Below are 16,625 nucleotides of genomic sequence, written 5' to 3' on the forward strand. Positions count from 1 at the left end.
TATTTTTTGGAAAAATTGTGGAAATGTTGTGCAAATCTTTGAATATATATATTTCTAAAGCGAACATTTGTAACTCAAATCTTTGCTTCTGGGGGTTCTACAAATGGCTTCTAAATCCTAAGAGTTTTTTGAAGAAAAAAAAAAGATTATATGTATTTGGCCGCGGACCCCCATCTCAAAATATTTTGTTCCAGGGACCTCCCAGAAGCAAAGATTTTGAGTTGAAAATGTTCGCTTTAAAAAAATATATATATTCAAAGATTTGCATTTAATGTTCACGATTTTAGCCCAAAGTATAAGATAATGGTTAAAGTGGTTACACAGATGCGTTCCCGGTCTTAACAGGTTAAAGCCATCTATCAGTGTCAGAGAGGAAGAGGATACTGAGCACCAGGGCGGTGAAGGCCAGCAGGGTCATGGCCAGGCGGAGGTGGGCTACGCTGTACTCTCCCTGGGTCTTAGCCAGACGGTAGGTCAGCGCCGACTGCAGGCACACAAACAGCATGCTGGTAGGAAAGGCAACGCCTGCTCCCACATAGTGCAGCACTTTGGCATTATCCACCTGTCACACAAACAGACACAGAGAGACAAATGCTATTAACGTAGAAGGGTCATTCCAGAATTGGAGGACATTTTACGTCCCACCCAAGAAATGTCAAATAATCCATTTACAAAATACTAAATAATGCATTTGTCGTGTAACTTTTACTTGTCCTGAGACCAAATCTAAATCAACTTGGAGCATTTAAAAAAAAAAACACATTTAAAAAAATACCAAATAAGTCTGTAGTACCCCTAAAATGCAAGTTTTCTCTTGTCCCACCCCCTTGGTTGCCAAATTGAATCTCAGATAAAACTGTTAAAATGACATTTAAATCTACTTTCTTTTACATTATTTTGTTCATAGATGTCTCTTGTTGATGTGGAAACATATGTTTTAATTAACCTAATATTTTAAATAAGTATTATTATGCAAGGAACCTGTGTCCCACAACTTGCATGCAACCCTGTTACCTTAAACCTTTTTGCATGGTAAAAGAAGAAGAAAAGTGTGAGTCACATGACAGACTAGAAGTGACATCATCAAACACTTTCCTAACATCATGGGTAGAGCAAAGGCATCTCCTCTCTTCTATTATTCATATTTGTATAACATTGTCAGCCTTACTTGAATGTCTCAACCTACCTCACGCAACCCTGTTATGCATATTTCCAGAATAAGATAAATACTTGACAAAAAAAGTTGTACTTATTTATTTATGTGAGTTTGTCCTCTTCGTAAATGCTAACATCTAGCTAAACAGCTAGCTTCTATTCCTGAGAAAAAGCTAACATTAGCATAGATTTGCAATCCTGTTACTTGCAGCCCTGTTACTTTTACTTGCAGCCCTGTTACTATAACCCATATAAAACATGTAATAAAAATACTTTTGATGCCTGAGCTGAGCTAATCAAGCTTTTGATAGTATATTACCTATTATTGATGAATATATAACAGAAATTTGTCAAATAGAAAGTTATTTTTTCAAAAATTCGGAAGCCCAAATGTCCTCCAATTCTGGAATGACCCAGAAGAGGAAAGAGAGGCTATATATAGTAATACCACATTTAGTTCCGACCATGCATTTCGACAGTGGTGGAAAAAAGTACTCAAATGTTTTACTTTACGTAAAAATACTCTGTTACAAGTAAAAGTCCGGAATTCAAAATATACTTGAGTAAAAGTACAAAAGTATTAGTATCAAAATGTACTTGTCCCATTTCAGAAGTTTTCAAATATAAAAATCTTTTGAAAAATGCCGATCTACAAGCTCACATTGTGAGCTTGTAGATCGGCTATTTTCAAATATCCAACGTTTAAATAGGGCTGAAGGGGTTAATGTATGTTAAATTTGTAATAATAATAATCAAAATCTACAAAGTAACAAGTAACTAAAGTTTTCAAATAAATGTAGTGGAGTAAAAGTACAATATTTGGATCTGAGATGTAATGGAGTAGAAGCAAAAGTATTGGAAATTGGAAATACTGAAATAAAGTACAAATACCTAAAGAATTTACTTAAGTACAGTACTTAGTAAATGTTACTTCACCACTGCATTTCGATGATGATAGTCAGACACAAAAATAGTATAAATTTATAAAATAATAAAAAAAGCCTTATTTACATTATGACGCCTGTAACCTAGCAATTGGCCACCAGCTGTCAGTGACAAATAAAATGAATGGTGAACATTTATTATAAATCTGGTGACTTTGAAAAAACAATTTGATTTGAGTTTTTAAATTAAATTTAAATTAAATGTTTTGGTTACAGTGACCCTAAAACACACAGTACACAATGACTCGTTCCACTACAAAAATGTAATTGGAAAAGACCTTCTAGACATGGTCAACAGGGGGCATCAGCGGGCAGCACTTAACAAGCTGTTCATACTGATAGTGTGTTGATTCAGTCACAGATGGCCCTTTTTAGATGCTATCTGTACATGAAGAGGTAATACATTGTGATGTGAAGATAGTGTGTGTGTGGAGAGAGAGAGAGAGAGAGAGAGAGAGAGAGAGAGAGAGAGAGAGAGAGAGAGAAGAGAGAGAGAGAGAGAGAGAGAGAGAGAGAGAGAGAGAGAGAGAGAGAGAGAGAGAGAGAGAGAGAGAGAGAGAGAGAGAGAGAGAGCAGGAGAACAATAGAAAGCCCTCCTTATCCCTGCTGGTCACCAGCACTGTAAGACAATAAACAAAAGAGCAGCCCAGGACCCATGTGACCACAGGATATTATACATATATGCACGCACACACTCGCGCGCGCGTGTGTGTGTGTGTGTGTGTGTGTGTGTCCAGTAAACTTAGCGATCAGACCCTGATAAGAGACAGGCAGCATTAACCCATTGAGACCTGGGGCAGATTCTACAAAATGCCCTCTAAATCAGTAGCTCTCACACTTTATTCGTTCCAAAGGACCCCCAAATGTATATATTTGGCCGCGGACCCCCATCTGAAAATGTTTTGTGCCAGAAAAGAAGATTTGTGCCAAAAGAAATTCAAAATGTTTCAATATTTTTCAAAAATAGCAGATGTACAAGCTTGCAGAGCGGCGGCCGAAGTGACACGCTGTGAGCTTGTACGTCTGCTATTTTTGAATAGCCAATGCTTCAAATCTAAAATGACACAGACGCTTTCACAGTTTTAATGGGGTTAGCCCATGCAGGGGGTCTCTGGACCAGGCTATAACAATAACACACATCTTCCAAGGACGGTGGGCCATCAAAGCACATTATGGACAACCACCAGTCTTTACAATAACAACAGTCTCTCCTCTTGCTCTGCCACGATTCTAAAATAAATAACCATTAAACGTTGTGCTAGCCCAGGTTATTTCACTTGGCGAGTGACTTTTAAGCCATTTTGTCTACTGACCCTGGCTGGTACATTGAGAACATTCTTTGTCCAGTGGGCTAATCCTTGAAATGACCAAATAAGATTTGTTAAGTAAAAGAGTTTCAAATAGGGGGTGTGTGAGGGGGAGGGCCGTACGGTGACCAGACGTCCCAGTTGTCCGCGATTGTCCTGTTTTTTTTTGTTCAGGCTGGGAGTCCTCAGTCCTGACAAATCTCTCGAAAACACAAAGAAAATGTCCTGATTTTCAACATTCACTACCGGTTTTCAGTCACCACAGTTAAAGTTAAACAGTACTATAGAGTGCTTACATATAGATGTTTATCATGTTCTGTTTCTGTTGAAAGGTGCAGTCACTAGGGGTGCTAAGTGCTAAAATAACTGCCACCCATTAAACGAAAACACCAGAGGGGGTAGACCAGGGGTTCCCAAACCTTTTAGCTCGAGACCCAAAAGACAAATCTGATGGCTCTCCGGGACCCAAACTAGTGAAAATAGCAGATCTACAAGCACGTCGCCATGCGACGTGCTTGTAGATCTGCTATTTTCACTACTTCTTAAAAGTGTTTTTTCCCCTCTAATTAATGGATTATTTTCTTCTTTTTATGGAATTATTTTGAAAAACGTTTGAATTTGTTTTTAACTTATGGAAAAACTATAATTCAAAATAAAATGTAGGGAACAAAAAAATAAAGGGCTATTTACTTGCAACCCCTAAAAGTGGTCCGCGACCCACATATGGGTCCCACTCCCGACCCACTGTTTGGGGAAACAGTGGGGTCGAGACAGCAGCACAACAGCTCTTTTCCTCAGCTTCTCCCTGTGCAAACTGAACACAGTGAGTAAAGCAGACACTAAAGGTCAAAGTCTCCTGTCTAAAGGAGGACTGTGGTCATGTTGGTGGCTTTACCTTCCACAGTAAAGTGTCCATTAGGAAACACATCACCTGGCCTGCTCCTTAACACCTCACTGGCTCTGCCCAGTGTTGCCAGATTTTGCACGAGAAATAAGCGACCAGGTCTATGAGAACAAGCCCAAAAGAAGCGACTGACTATAGGCCGCATGAGCACTTTAAACCTATATGAATCGGATATTTGAAAATAGACGACCTACAAGCTCACGTTGTGAACTTGTAGATCTGCTATTCTTTTTTTTTTTAAAGTGAAACATTTTGAATATTTTTAAACATTTTAACAGAAATTTTTGTCCCTGGCACAAACTATTTTCAGATGGGGGGGGTCCATGGACACATACATATTCATTTGGGGGGTCCTTGATTTGAAAATGTTTAAGAACCACTGGTTTAAACAACATTTAGGAAACAAGCCAAATAAGCAACTACACTTTGGAAACAAGGCCATAAAACCTGCAACCCGCAACTACCAATAATTACAAGCGACTTTAAAGAAAAACAAGCCCCAAAGTCGCTTATAATAAGCAGACATGGCAGCACTGGGCTCTGCCCACAGCTACACACTGTACTGCACAGTAGAACCATATGCTCCCCTCACATTAGCTAATGGTGTATTCAAGCATTCCACACACTCTTTCTGCTGTTCACGTGTGTGTGTGTGTGTGTGTGTGTGTGTGTGTGTGTGTGTGTGTGTGTGTGTGTGTAGTGTGTGTGTGTGTGTGTGTGTGTGTCCTAGGTGATGACTAATTGGCAGTAAATAAAGCCACCAGAGAAACCCAGGCTGATATATGTGAACATTTGTGCGTACGTGCGTGCGCTTGTTTGTCCACACACACACACGCACGCACGCACGCACGCACGCACGCACGCACGCACGCACGCACGCACGCATGTCTGCAGAGCAGAATAAGTGACAGTGCCATGGAGGGACCGGGGTAGGGGGGTGGGGTGGGGTGGTGTGTGTGCGTGTGGGGGTGTGTGTGTGGGGGGGGGGGGGGGGGGGGGGGTTTGATGTAAGGAAAGCTAATGGACGGTGAGAGCCATGCCGTTGGAGGAACGTGTCACGCAACAGGCATTAGGACAATGAAGACGAGGAAAAAATATCTTGAAAAGTAGAAGAAGCATCTAACCATTTAAGCTCTATATACTTCGTTGTACGATGAGCAACTAAAATAGCTGATCTACAACGCTTGTAGATCAGCTATTTCTTTTTTTCCCCCGCCTATTATGACATGCCCAAAATAGGGAAGTCAGGGTTAATTTGGTTAAGCTGGAAGATTAGCCTGAGTTTTTGGGTGGTGCAGAATCTGTCACCTCACGTCCGGAGGACCTTCAAAACCACAAGCCTCCAAAGCATTTGGTGCATACACACGTATATAAAGACATATAGGTAGATGAATTGTAGGTTGATGGATTCAGGCGAGGACCTGTAAATCCACAGGGTGACACTGACCAGTGGAGCTGCTGAATAAATGAATAGTAATGTGTCTCCACATGCAGCCCTTTAATCGATGGAGGTCACCCTGACGCAGCATATGTCTGGGCTCCAGAAAGAACATGTCACCCTGCCCCAGCGTATGTATGGGCGAAGAACATGGGACAGAATAGCAACCCACATTTATTCTGTTGACTGCAGAATCACACAAGAAGACCCAACTTGTGAATCAAAACTGAAAGTAGCACATGCCTTTCAGTTTTACTGCTTACTGCTTTAGAAAAATAAGATGTATCCAGGCCATACATGGGCAACTGGCGTCCCGGAGGGCCACACTATATGCGGCCCCCACCTTCACTTAATGCGGCCCTTAGGTTAATATCAGAATACTGATATATTATTGGTTTCAGCTGTAATTCCAAACATGCAAACTTGACCCGCATTCATTACTTCAGTCTATATTAGTATAATGACTAGTGTTACAATTCTATTGTCTTTTTGTATGTCCAATGTATTTGTATTTAAGTTAATAAAGTTAACATAAGTATAACTAAATGCAATTGAAATTAAATAAAACATTTGCTTTTCGGGATAAAAAGAAAATCAGGATTCCAATAAAAAAAATATTGGAATCCAATATATTGAAAGAAATATCAGATCTACAATATATATATATATATATCTTGTAGATATGCTATTGTTGCTATTTTGTGTAACATAGAATGGCAAAGTACGGCATTCATTTACAAAAAAAGTTAAAATACGGAGATAAGAGTTGTGTGGCCCTCTGGAGTGAGAGTGGAAATATAATGGCCCTCTCCAACATCAAAGTTGCCCACCCCTGATCCAGGCCATAGAAATATATGTGTCGCCTGAATTCATGTGTCTTCTGCAGACCGGTCTGGCCCCAAGCACTGTAGTGTGGCCGTTTTGCAGAAACTAAAAAGTGGAGGAGCCAATCAGCGTCTGCGCTCAAGGCCCTGTGAGTGACAGATGCTGATTGGCTCTTCCAGACCGGTCTGCAGAAGACACGTGATGATGTGAATTCACGCGACCGGGATGCTTTACCAGACTAATAGCCATATACAGTATATCCTGTGTGAAAATTGTTAAGAGGAGGTAGTCAATCCACCAGCCTCCTCAGTGACGCATTGGTTCTATATGAAGATGTGTTGGTTATATGGTAACCATAGCGATGAGTGTCATCGGATCCCCCCAGCGAAGTACAGTAGGTGTCTGTACCTGCTGAATACAGAAGTATGACCCGACCTATACTTGTACATCTATGATGCAGACAGAAAGCGGTGGGGACACAGGAGTAAATGAAGAAGGACAAGTGTGAACATGTGGAACCGAGTCACACCCAGGTAGGTCTCTGTGTGTCAATCTGTTGTTTCACACACCTTCAGTGTGATACTGTGTGTCAATCTGTCCGTTTCACACCGTCAGTAGGATGTCCAAAATGAGACGTTGTGAAACTCCCGACCGCACCTGTTTACCACATCTGACTCTCAGCCACAACTGACTTGCAAAATCGCAACGAATCGAAACTTCAAACCACAACAGAAACCACAATCAACCGTCGGTTTCCCTCACCTACAGTACATCACCTACAAGAAGCACTAGATTAGAGCTGCAACTAGCCATTATCTCCTGAGCCTGTAGATCTCCTATTTTCATTATGTTTGAAAATTGATTATTTTATTCAAATCGATTTTTAAATATGAAGTGATAAGTTCGATTAACTGTTGCACCTGTACACAGCATGCTGTTTTTCTAAATGACATATGTCAGCAGATGTCATGGACATGTGGGGATCTGTCTGTGGAAGGGGAATGGGTCTCTGAAATCTTTGATTTATTACGGGATTAAAGATAGAGAATAAAAACAGAATCCGCGCAAAAGGCATACAAGTTTGGGCAGAGGAAATTTGTCAAAAGCCAAAATTAAGAACAGATATTGTTTATTTAAAAAAATATGTTTCGTATAATTTGTACAAAAGTCAGAGGTCACACATAAGATGTGGCATTCTGCAATTACATATCAAAACAGGAAGATATCTGAGCGTAGCTGAGGATGTGAATATTGTGATTTGAATGAGGTGGAGAATGAAATTAATTTAATATTGCCCTTTCTATCATGATCTGAGAGAAATATTGTTTAACCCATTAAGACCTGCAACTGTGTCATTTTTAGATTTGGGCTAAAAAGCATTATTTTACACTTTGTGCCGCGCTACGAGCTTGTATATCTGCTATTTTTGAAAAATCGTGAAAATGTGTGCAAATCTTTGAATATATATATTTTTAAAGCAAACATTTTTAACTAAAATCTTTGCTTCTGGGGGTCCCTGGAACAAAATATTTTGATGGGGGTCCGCGGCCAAATACATATAATTTTGGGGGTCCCGGACATGAAAAAGATTGAGCACCAGTGATATAGAAACATTCGTTTTTCAGAATACTGTTGAGATTTAGGAGACATGTAGAATCGGCTTCAGGTCTCAATGGGTTCAAAAAGTTCATACTCCTGATTTAAATCTGACAGATTGTGAGAATGGTGCGTTAATTGAATTTATTTTTTCTTTACATTTCTGCATTTTCTGAATATCTTCTTAAGCGTGGGATAGGAGGAGAAGGGTGACTTAAAATAGATGAACAGGTCTGTATGAAGGTATGCACAGTATATACTTGTTTATAATCAGGCTGAGTTGCTGGTTGGGTAATACACAACGCTCACAACGCCAGCGAGCTTGTAGATCTGCTATTTTCACAATATTTATCTGTGGAACCGTGTCAAATTAAATTGAATGCCTCAACTCCTATATTCCAAGTGCTTGTCAGGGTGGGGGGTCCCCAGTTCAAATATGATTCTTTTTTTTGGGGGGGGGGGGTCACGGCCTGAAAAGGTTGAGAACGACTGGCCTACATCAGTAAATGTACTTAGTTACTTTCCACCACTACAGATGGTGGAGGAACTGTGAGCCACACGTGGTCAGACATGATGACTCACTTCCCTCCCTGTCAGCTTTTTTCCCCGTAAAATTCAGCCCAGTTTTCCAGAGTTGTGCTCCTCTCCCGTTTTCCACCCTGGCACAAGAGCCAGAGGCCAAACACAGGAGGCGGGACCAGAGCGTTCATCTTTTAGTCCTCTTGTTGTCGTTGTTTGGCTCACTCTCTCTCAACATCTCACCATCACTTAACCCTTTAAGACCTGGAACGCATCTGTGTCACTTTAGATTTCTTTGGCTATTCAAAAATAGCAGATATACAAGCTCATAGCGCGGCACCGAGTGCCGCGCTATGAGCTTGTATATCTGCTATTTTTGAAAAATCGTATTTATTATTTTTTTCTTGTTTCAAAAAACTGTTTTAGAAAACATTTTTAAGAATCGCCTCAGGTCTTAAAGGGTTGTTAACATCTGTTTTCCAGGCTGTCTTCTTACTCCACAGTCATACTTTGTTATTTAATTATTTGTTTTGCTCTTTGCCCCTTTTTTCGCCCCAATTTAGTTGTAATGTCAAGTGTTTCCTCCGCACACACATTTCTGTGTGCTATCACTTTTGTTGTATCCTACTGACTCCCCTGCCAGTGAGGAGCCACCACCAGGAGGACGTATAGAGCCTCCGTCCTACTCCTCCCGCCCAACACTCCCTGCTGACAGGTGCCAGCCCAGCCCGTAGGATTAACATGCAGTAACAATTATCATCCTCCCCGCCCGGCCTCCCTCCCTCTGAACACGGGCCCCCAGACTCCGTGGTGGTGGGTCAGCTACTTTACCAATGCGCCGCCCGAACGATCCCACAGCCGTACATAACAAACAAGTTGACTAAATACACACTACACACTAGTGGAAAGTAGGCCTGACCTCGACTATTCAAATAGTCGACTAATCGATCGAGGGAGTCTGATTCGACTGCCATTCTCTTAGTCGAAACATGAAAAAAATAATTTAACTAATAGGTTGTCAAAAATAGGATCATGATTTATTGGGAGAAACCAACCAAGAATATGTTAAATCAGACATTAAGCACCCGTACAGTCCAAATGGAATGTTCCTCTTTTGCATAACATCTTTTTTGCATGATTCAACTGAGAGATTGACAGTCGAATCAGACTGATTCGACTGCCAATCTCAGTCGAATCATGAAAAAAAAGAAAGAAAATGCCCCCCCCCCCCTGTTTTTTTTGTTGCATTAATCGACTATTAGTCGACTATAGGCAACATTTGGCCAATCAGAGTCGACTATAGAAATCCTTAGTCGGGGACAGGCCTAGTAGAAAGTAATTGTTATATTTGCTGCTTGACCAGTAAATACATTTGTTGATTCACTACCGATACATTTGACGCCATGACCATCAACTGCTTTACCAGATAGACTGACGCCTGCCCTGTGAACTGCCCTGTGAACGATATTACGAGATGCATCTGCTCTGTTCCTACATTCTGTTCTTTTCCATGTCTCATATCTTCTGGTCACGTCATGTGTCCAGTACTGTGTATAGTCTCTATGTGTGGAGGCCAGGGGTTCCACCAGACCAGTTCAGTTTCACCACCGAGACTGAATGTCAGAAAAGTAAACCACAATGGCATAATGCAGTTGTACCCTGCAGGTGGTATGGAATATTGTCCCTGGATGACCAGACAGGGCCGAGACATTGTGTAAACACAGTCTGCTGCCACTTCCTGTATCCAACAAGATCACTGCAGGTCCAATGTAACGACAGGAGAGGTAGAGAGAGGCCATGATGGCTGGGAATCAACAACAGAAGCTCATATTCAATGTCCATGCTGTAAAAAACAAAAAAGGTACTGACAGAATGTTGGTCTCTCACAATAATCACTGAAATGTTTCACTATTATGATTTAACATAAAGATAAATGCTATTATTCTAGTAAATATTTTCATTCAGAATACTTGTTTATAAAGACATCTTACAATAAATCTGAAATCTGGTTTAAATGCATTGGCCTAAAGCTAGGATCCATACTGAAGTGTTAAAACACAACTTTGAGAGACCACAAGGGAACTAGCACAATCTTCATACTGTATAACAGCATACTGTAGGTCAGGTATCAAAGACTGTCTATTTTATCAGCTTATTCCAAATAATATGAAAAAGCGAACACATCTCAAATTTCCAAAACAGGCACGGTTACAGTATTTCAGTTTTTTCTTTGGTTCACATTATGATAGAAAAATGTGTACGCGTTTCGGGACAGAGCCCGCCTGAGCATTTCTGTCTTCTTAAAGTGATGAAATGAGTGCTTTTCTATTACGATGTGAGCCAAATAAATAACTGAAATGTGAGTATTTTGTCCTCCTTCATTTTTCATATTTTCTGGAATATGCTCACTGGAATTGGGGTTTAGCCCCTGAGAAACCCATTGTTGAAGTGTTTTTGGTTTTCTTTTACTAACTCTCAGTAGTCTACTGTAGTCCCAGAAACTTTAATGAAACTTCAAGGAAGTTTCCTTAAAGCAATCCATAAATGGGCTTTCACTCTCTCTGTGACACACACGCACGCACACACACACACACACACACACACACACACACACACACACACACACACACACACACACACACACACACACACACACACACACACACACACACACACACACACACACACACACACACACACACACACACACACACACACACACACACACAGCCAAAAATCCAAATATTTAAACTTGCAGCAACCATTTCCCGGAGATGCGGAGGCACAGGGAAGGACTTGAGGTGTGAATCCTTCACAAGCCTGTGAAACGTAAACTGAACCCACGCAGGAACAGAGCTGAGCTTTGTCTGTGAGCCGTACGCCACCGTCTGATAAACCTTAGCATAGATCTGTGGATTTCAGACAAACAGGAACCTGTGGGGCCTCTTTCTAACTGTGTGTGTGTGTGTGTGTGTGTGTGTGTGTGTGTGTGTGTGTGTGTGTGTGTGTGTGTGTGTGTGTGTGTGTGTGTGTGTGTGTGTGTGCGCGCGCGCGTGCGCACGCGCGTGCGTGCGTGTGTGCGTGTTTGAACAATAAAAAGCACTAACATTATACAAGGGGTGTTTCTGAAACATTTTTTGTTAAATGTGTTTGTTTTTCATTTTAAAGTAGACATCCAAGCGAGAAGGCGCTGACTGATGGACGAGGATATGTTGTGGTTGAAAGGCGTCTGGGTGGTGCGGCGGACATACCTGGAAGTTGCCCACCATGATGAGTCCTGCGGCACATATCCAGCCTGTGGAGAGACTCGCCGTGTTGAGAACACAGTTCTGGTGCTTCTCTATGACGTGGGCGTAACGCAGCAGGACGATCACCATCACTACAACAGAGACAAAGAGAGAGAGAGAGTGTTATGCAGTGATGGGAGCTATCGTGCATTTCAGTGACTCAAAGTCAATTCATTCCTGTTCATTAACTCATTGACTGGCAATGACGAGATTTTCTAGTAATTTTTCTCCAAGGCTCAGACCGCCAATGACGAGATTCTCCCAGGAAGAGTACACCCAGAAATCACGTGATGAAGCTGGTTTCGTTTAGTGTTACATGATTTATGAAAGTCAAATTGTCTCTGTTGTTTTTGGCGAAAACAAGCCACATTCAACTGCCCATAACTATGGAATGAATTATTCCGACGACACGCTTTTTCCCCCCCGATTCTCTGAGACCCCACTACGTTTTTACCCGGCGATCGCCGGGTGGATCGCTGCGAAAAATAATATTCTATGATTTTTCAAAGGTTATTAAAAACGCTCAAAATCGCTGGCAAGGAAAGCTATAGACAATGTTTTATCTCTGTCAGTTAAAGAGTTAAAAAGATTTGTTCCAATAATTCGTTCACCCTTCCCCGTTCAGTGCTTCTGGTTCCGCCCTCCTCTCGTAGGTCAGTCCAATGACGAAAGGGGAACGTCTCTCTTCAGCCGGTCAAAATGTTGCATTTTGCAACTGACTGGCTGAACCTCGCGTCACCGGGCTTTCCCAAACGGGGGAAAATTAACGTCTCGAGGAACGATTACTTCTGAGGGAGTGACCGAGTTCGTCCCTGTTCACCAAGAAGAACGAATCACTTGGAACGAAACGCTCGCAAACGTCACAACACTAGTCGTATGCCATGAGTGTACAAACGGACCCTTATGGATCCATTTGGTTCCATTTGTGTGTGTTCTGAGTTCATAAGGATTAGCAAGTGTATACTGTGTGTGCAAACTGTTGCAGTACATCCCATGTGTTGCTGACATGTTGATGTATGACTTTCATATACTGTGGAACTACAGGGCAGAGTTCAGTAGAAATAGTCCCTACGGGGAAATTAAAGTATCTTATCTGCCTTATGATTGGCATTAACTTAACCACACAATGAATCACTACAGTAGTAAAGAGGACAGACCTGGGGGAGGTGAAAGACACATAGAAGCGGCGGTGGACAAAGAACTCAACTCCAGTTCTTGAGTTAAAGTATACATTACATACTCCTAATACAAATTAAATGTTCAACCCCAAAATTAAACTAAATTTCAAAAATAGTGACAATAGTTGTTCGAAAAGCTCACAACACCTCGCATCTGCAACACATTGTGAGCTTGTAGACCGGCTATTGTTGCTACTTTAGAAATAGGGCTTAAGTGGTTAATTCATAATGTGTTCTTATAAGTCTAGGTCCCCAGGGTCCCTTCCTAGAAATATAGTGAGTCAAAAGTACAATATGTGTCTTTGAAATGCAGTGGAGTAAACGTCAAAGACATTCCAAAACAAACTAAATTTACTCAATTAAAGTACAGTACTCAAGTAAATGTACATTGGTATCGTCCACCAGTGGATGGAAGTTGGTTTGAGTCTCTGTTCGGATCACTATGAAGTCCAGGTTTACTCCATCACAGACAGCACCGTCTTGACCGCCAGAACAAAAACAAGTTGATCCAGTTTATCCTGGAAGCACTCACACATTCCTGGAAATTACGCTTCCCCGGTGAAAGAGCGGGAAACGTGAAGGGCGGGAAATTAAGACGACGACGGAGTAGTTAAGACGTGAGAGCGAGAGAGAGAGAGAGAAAGAGAGAGTGTGTGTGTGTGTGTGTGTGTGTGTGTGTGTGTGTGTGTGTGTGTGTGTGTGTGTGTGTGTACACTGTAGTGGGAATGGGGGTATTAAGATGTATGTGTGTGTGTGTGTGTGTGTGTGTGTGTGTGTGTGTGTGTGTGTGTGTGTGTGTGTGTGTGTGTGTGTGTGTGTGTGTGTGTGTGTGTAAACTGTAGTGGGAGTGGGGAGAATTAAGACGTGTGCGTGTGACGTGTGTTGTGGGGGTAGTGGGTGGGGGGTTCTAGAGAAAAGAGAGGGGGGGGGGGCACAGTACAGAGGAGAGATGATGACATTAATGGGGTAATGGGCTGTGACTGGGAGCATTGTCTTTGCAGAGGAATCCCTGGTCAGCAGCTCTTTGTACTGCTGCTCATGCCTGGATGTTAAAATGTCTGCTGAGCTGCCTCAGAGCACAGTGGCAGGGTTGCAACATTTTGCGTGAGAAACAAGTGGCCAGGGTCTATGAAAACAAGCCCACACACACACACACACACACACACACACACACACACACACACACACACACACACACACACACACACACACACACACACACACACACACACACACACACACACACACACAGAAGAAACAAGTCCCCCCAAACAACGCACAGCCCGCAACTACCAATATTTACAAGCGGCTTTACAGAAAAATAACAAGCCCAAAGTCGCTTATAATAAGCGGACTTGGCAACACTGCTGCTGACAGCAGAACAGAGTGCAGTGGAGGGGGGAGAGGAGGGGACCAGGGGGCGGGGGAACAGGGAGCCCCTGGTGTCTTGACCCCAAGCCCATTCATTGTCTCCGGAGGCTTCAACTGTTGTTTTAAGGCTGTCAGCAGCACCTCCGTGTCAGCTAGGAGGAACAGGCCTCATCAGAGGGGCCTGTGTGTGTGTTGCCTAAACAGCATGAGAATGGAAACTCAAGGTCCACGAGGGGCAAAAAGAAGCTCGGTGCAGAACTTCATACAATGAGGCACGTTGTCTCCGGCTGGTGTTTTTTTTCTCGCTGTGTCATGGTCCGCCCGTCTGGCTGACAGCCAACGTCTTCGTTAGAGACTGGCCAAAAATCATGCGTTTCACCACCTAGACAACAGACTCTGGGGAAAAAAAGCTGTCCATAAGCTTTGATATAATAATTATGCATGAATTCATCCAACTGAGGGCCGGTGTTATCAGCCTGCGGTGTAGACAAGGGCTGAGGTAGACATGTCTGAGGTGGGATAACGAAGGAAACAATGAATAGTTGTTGTTTTGGGGGGTATTTGTCAAATGTACATTTGCACATACGAACCAAGTATCCAAATACTATAGGACAAGCGTCCTACAGTCAACTGAGTTGAGCGTGCTCTACTGAAAATACTTACAATTCCTTACTAATGAAAGGAAGGACGGTGCGTAGTCTGCAGACTCAAAACAAACAGTCTTTAGGAAACAGTCCGCACTCACAGAATACATTTTCTTTGCGTCTTTAATACACTGCATCAGTAGCCTGTCAATTAAACGGACGAGTTTCGGCTCTCAGGCCTTCCTCAGCGTTTCACATACGTACATACGTGAAACGTGTTCTCTGCATTTACTCATCCTAGCTATTGCAAGCAGTGGTCAATGGACACTATTAATACAGCACCCACTGAGCAGTTAACAATGCAAACCAGCCGTTGCTCTGATAGGTGAGCTGCCGCATCAGTTTAGCTTATTACCCTGTTGGTACGATTATCACCCTCTCCCCCAGGGCAAACATAGTCTCGCTTCTGATTGGCTGTCAGCTGTCTGTTAAAAGTACACAGCGGGTCACCTATGAGTCCTATGTTCTGAACAGAATGTTTGACCAGTATTCATGGATGTCATCATCATTGACGTATCAAACTAATATTGTTCATTGAACAAAAGCAAACTAAACACTTAAACAATTGTTTGCCGTTTTACTGTTCTCCATAGTGATGAAATTAAATGTTTTTTAAGTCCATTGGCGGGGAATCCACAGCTTTCCATGGTATAACTATACCCGGTAAGGTTGCCTAGACTGTGCCACAGTTAAGAGATTCAGCGCAAAACAGAATACAGTATATTGTCTCAAGTCACCAAAAATGACGACAACATGGAGCCCAGAATCATGCTACAATTCCAGACCATACAAGAGTGTTATGAAAGTGTGTAAAAGCGTGCTAGCGTGTGTTGAATCTCAGCTAGTAGGGCACTGTTCCCAGAGCACTGAAATCATTTTGGAGAAGCGATTTAAGTTACTAGCATGGAAAAACAAACAGTATCTCCGGGGCTAGGAAAGAACACAACAGCCCTCTCTTTCTTGTTTGTGTGCGCACGCGTGTGTGTGTGTGTGTGTGTGTGTGTGTGTGTGTGTGTGTGTGTGTGTGTGTGTGTGTGTGTGTGTGTGTGTGTGTGTGTGTGTGTGTGTGTGTGTGTGTGTGTGTGTGTGTGTGTGTGTGTGTGTGTGTGTGCGTGCGTGCGTGTGTGTGTTGCTGCTGTTCTCCTCTCCTCCTTTTTAGCAGGGGAAGTTTTCGCAAACAGGAGAATAAAGCTAATTACAGTTCACTGCATTAGAGTGGTTCTGAACCTTTTCTGAATCAGGGCCCACTTGAGAACAAAAGTGTTCGTGCATTTTCAGAACATGTTTATTTGTGTTTTCCAGATTGGATCAATAGAACTAACAGTTCCTTCCTATTTATCAAAGAAAGAACGATGGAGCTTGCACAAAAACGAATTTCACCCACTGTTTTACACCTTTAAACCTGTGATGCGACAATAGCACCCACCAACGCACGCACGCACACATGGTAGGGAGCA

General features: G+C 42.3%; 1 protein-coding gene across 1 annotated transcript in view; it reads right to left on the reverse strand.

Moving 5' to 3' along the window:
* The window catches only part of LOC311058359 (transmembrane protein 150A), a 52,001-nt gene that overhangs the window by 6,652 nt on the left and 28,724 nt on the right, over window positions 1-16,625 (reverse strand). The window contains exons 6-7 of the mRNA XM_084075788.1: window positions 11,940-12,067; window positions 385-562 (exon numbers count right to left, since the gene is read on the reverse strand). Of these exons, the coding sequence (XP_083931914.1) occupies window positions 385-562; window positions 11,940-12,067 (306 nt within the window). The remainder of the gene's footprint in view (window positions 1-384; window positions 563-11,939; window positions 12,068-16,625) is intronic.

The sequence above is a fragment of the Gymnoscopelus microlampas genome, assembly GCF_963454915.1.
Source record: "Gymnoscopelus microlampas genome assembly, chromosome: 13".
Classification (NCBI taxonomy): domain Eukaryota; kingdom Metazoa; phylum Chordata; class Actinopteri; order Myctophiformes; family Myctophidae; genus Gymnoscopelus; species Gymnoscopelus microlampas.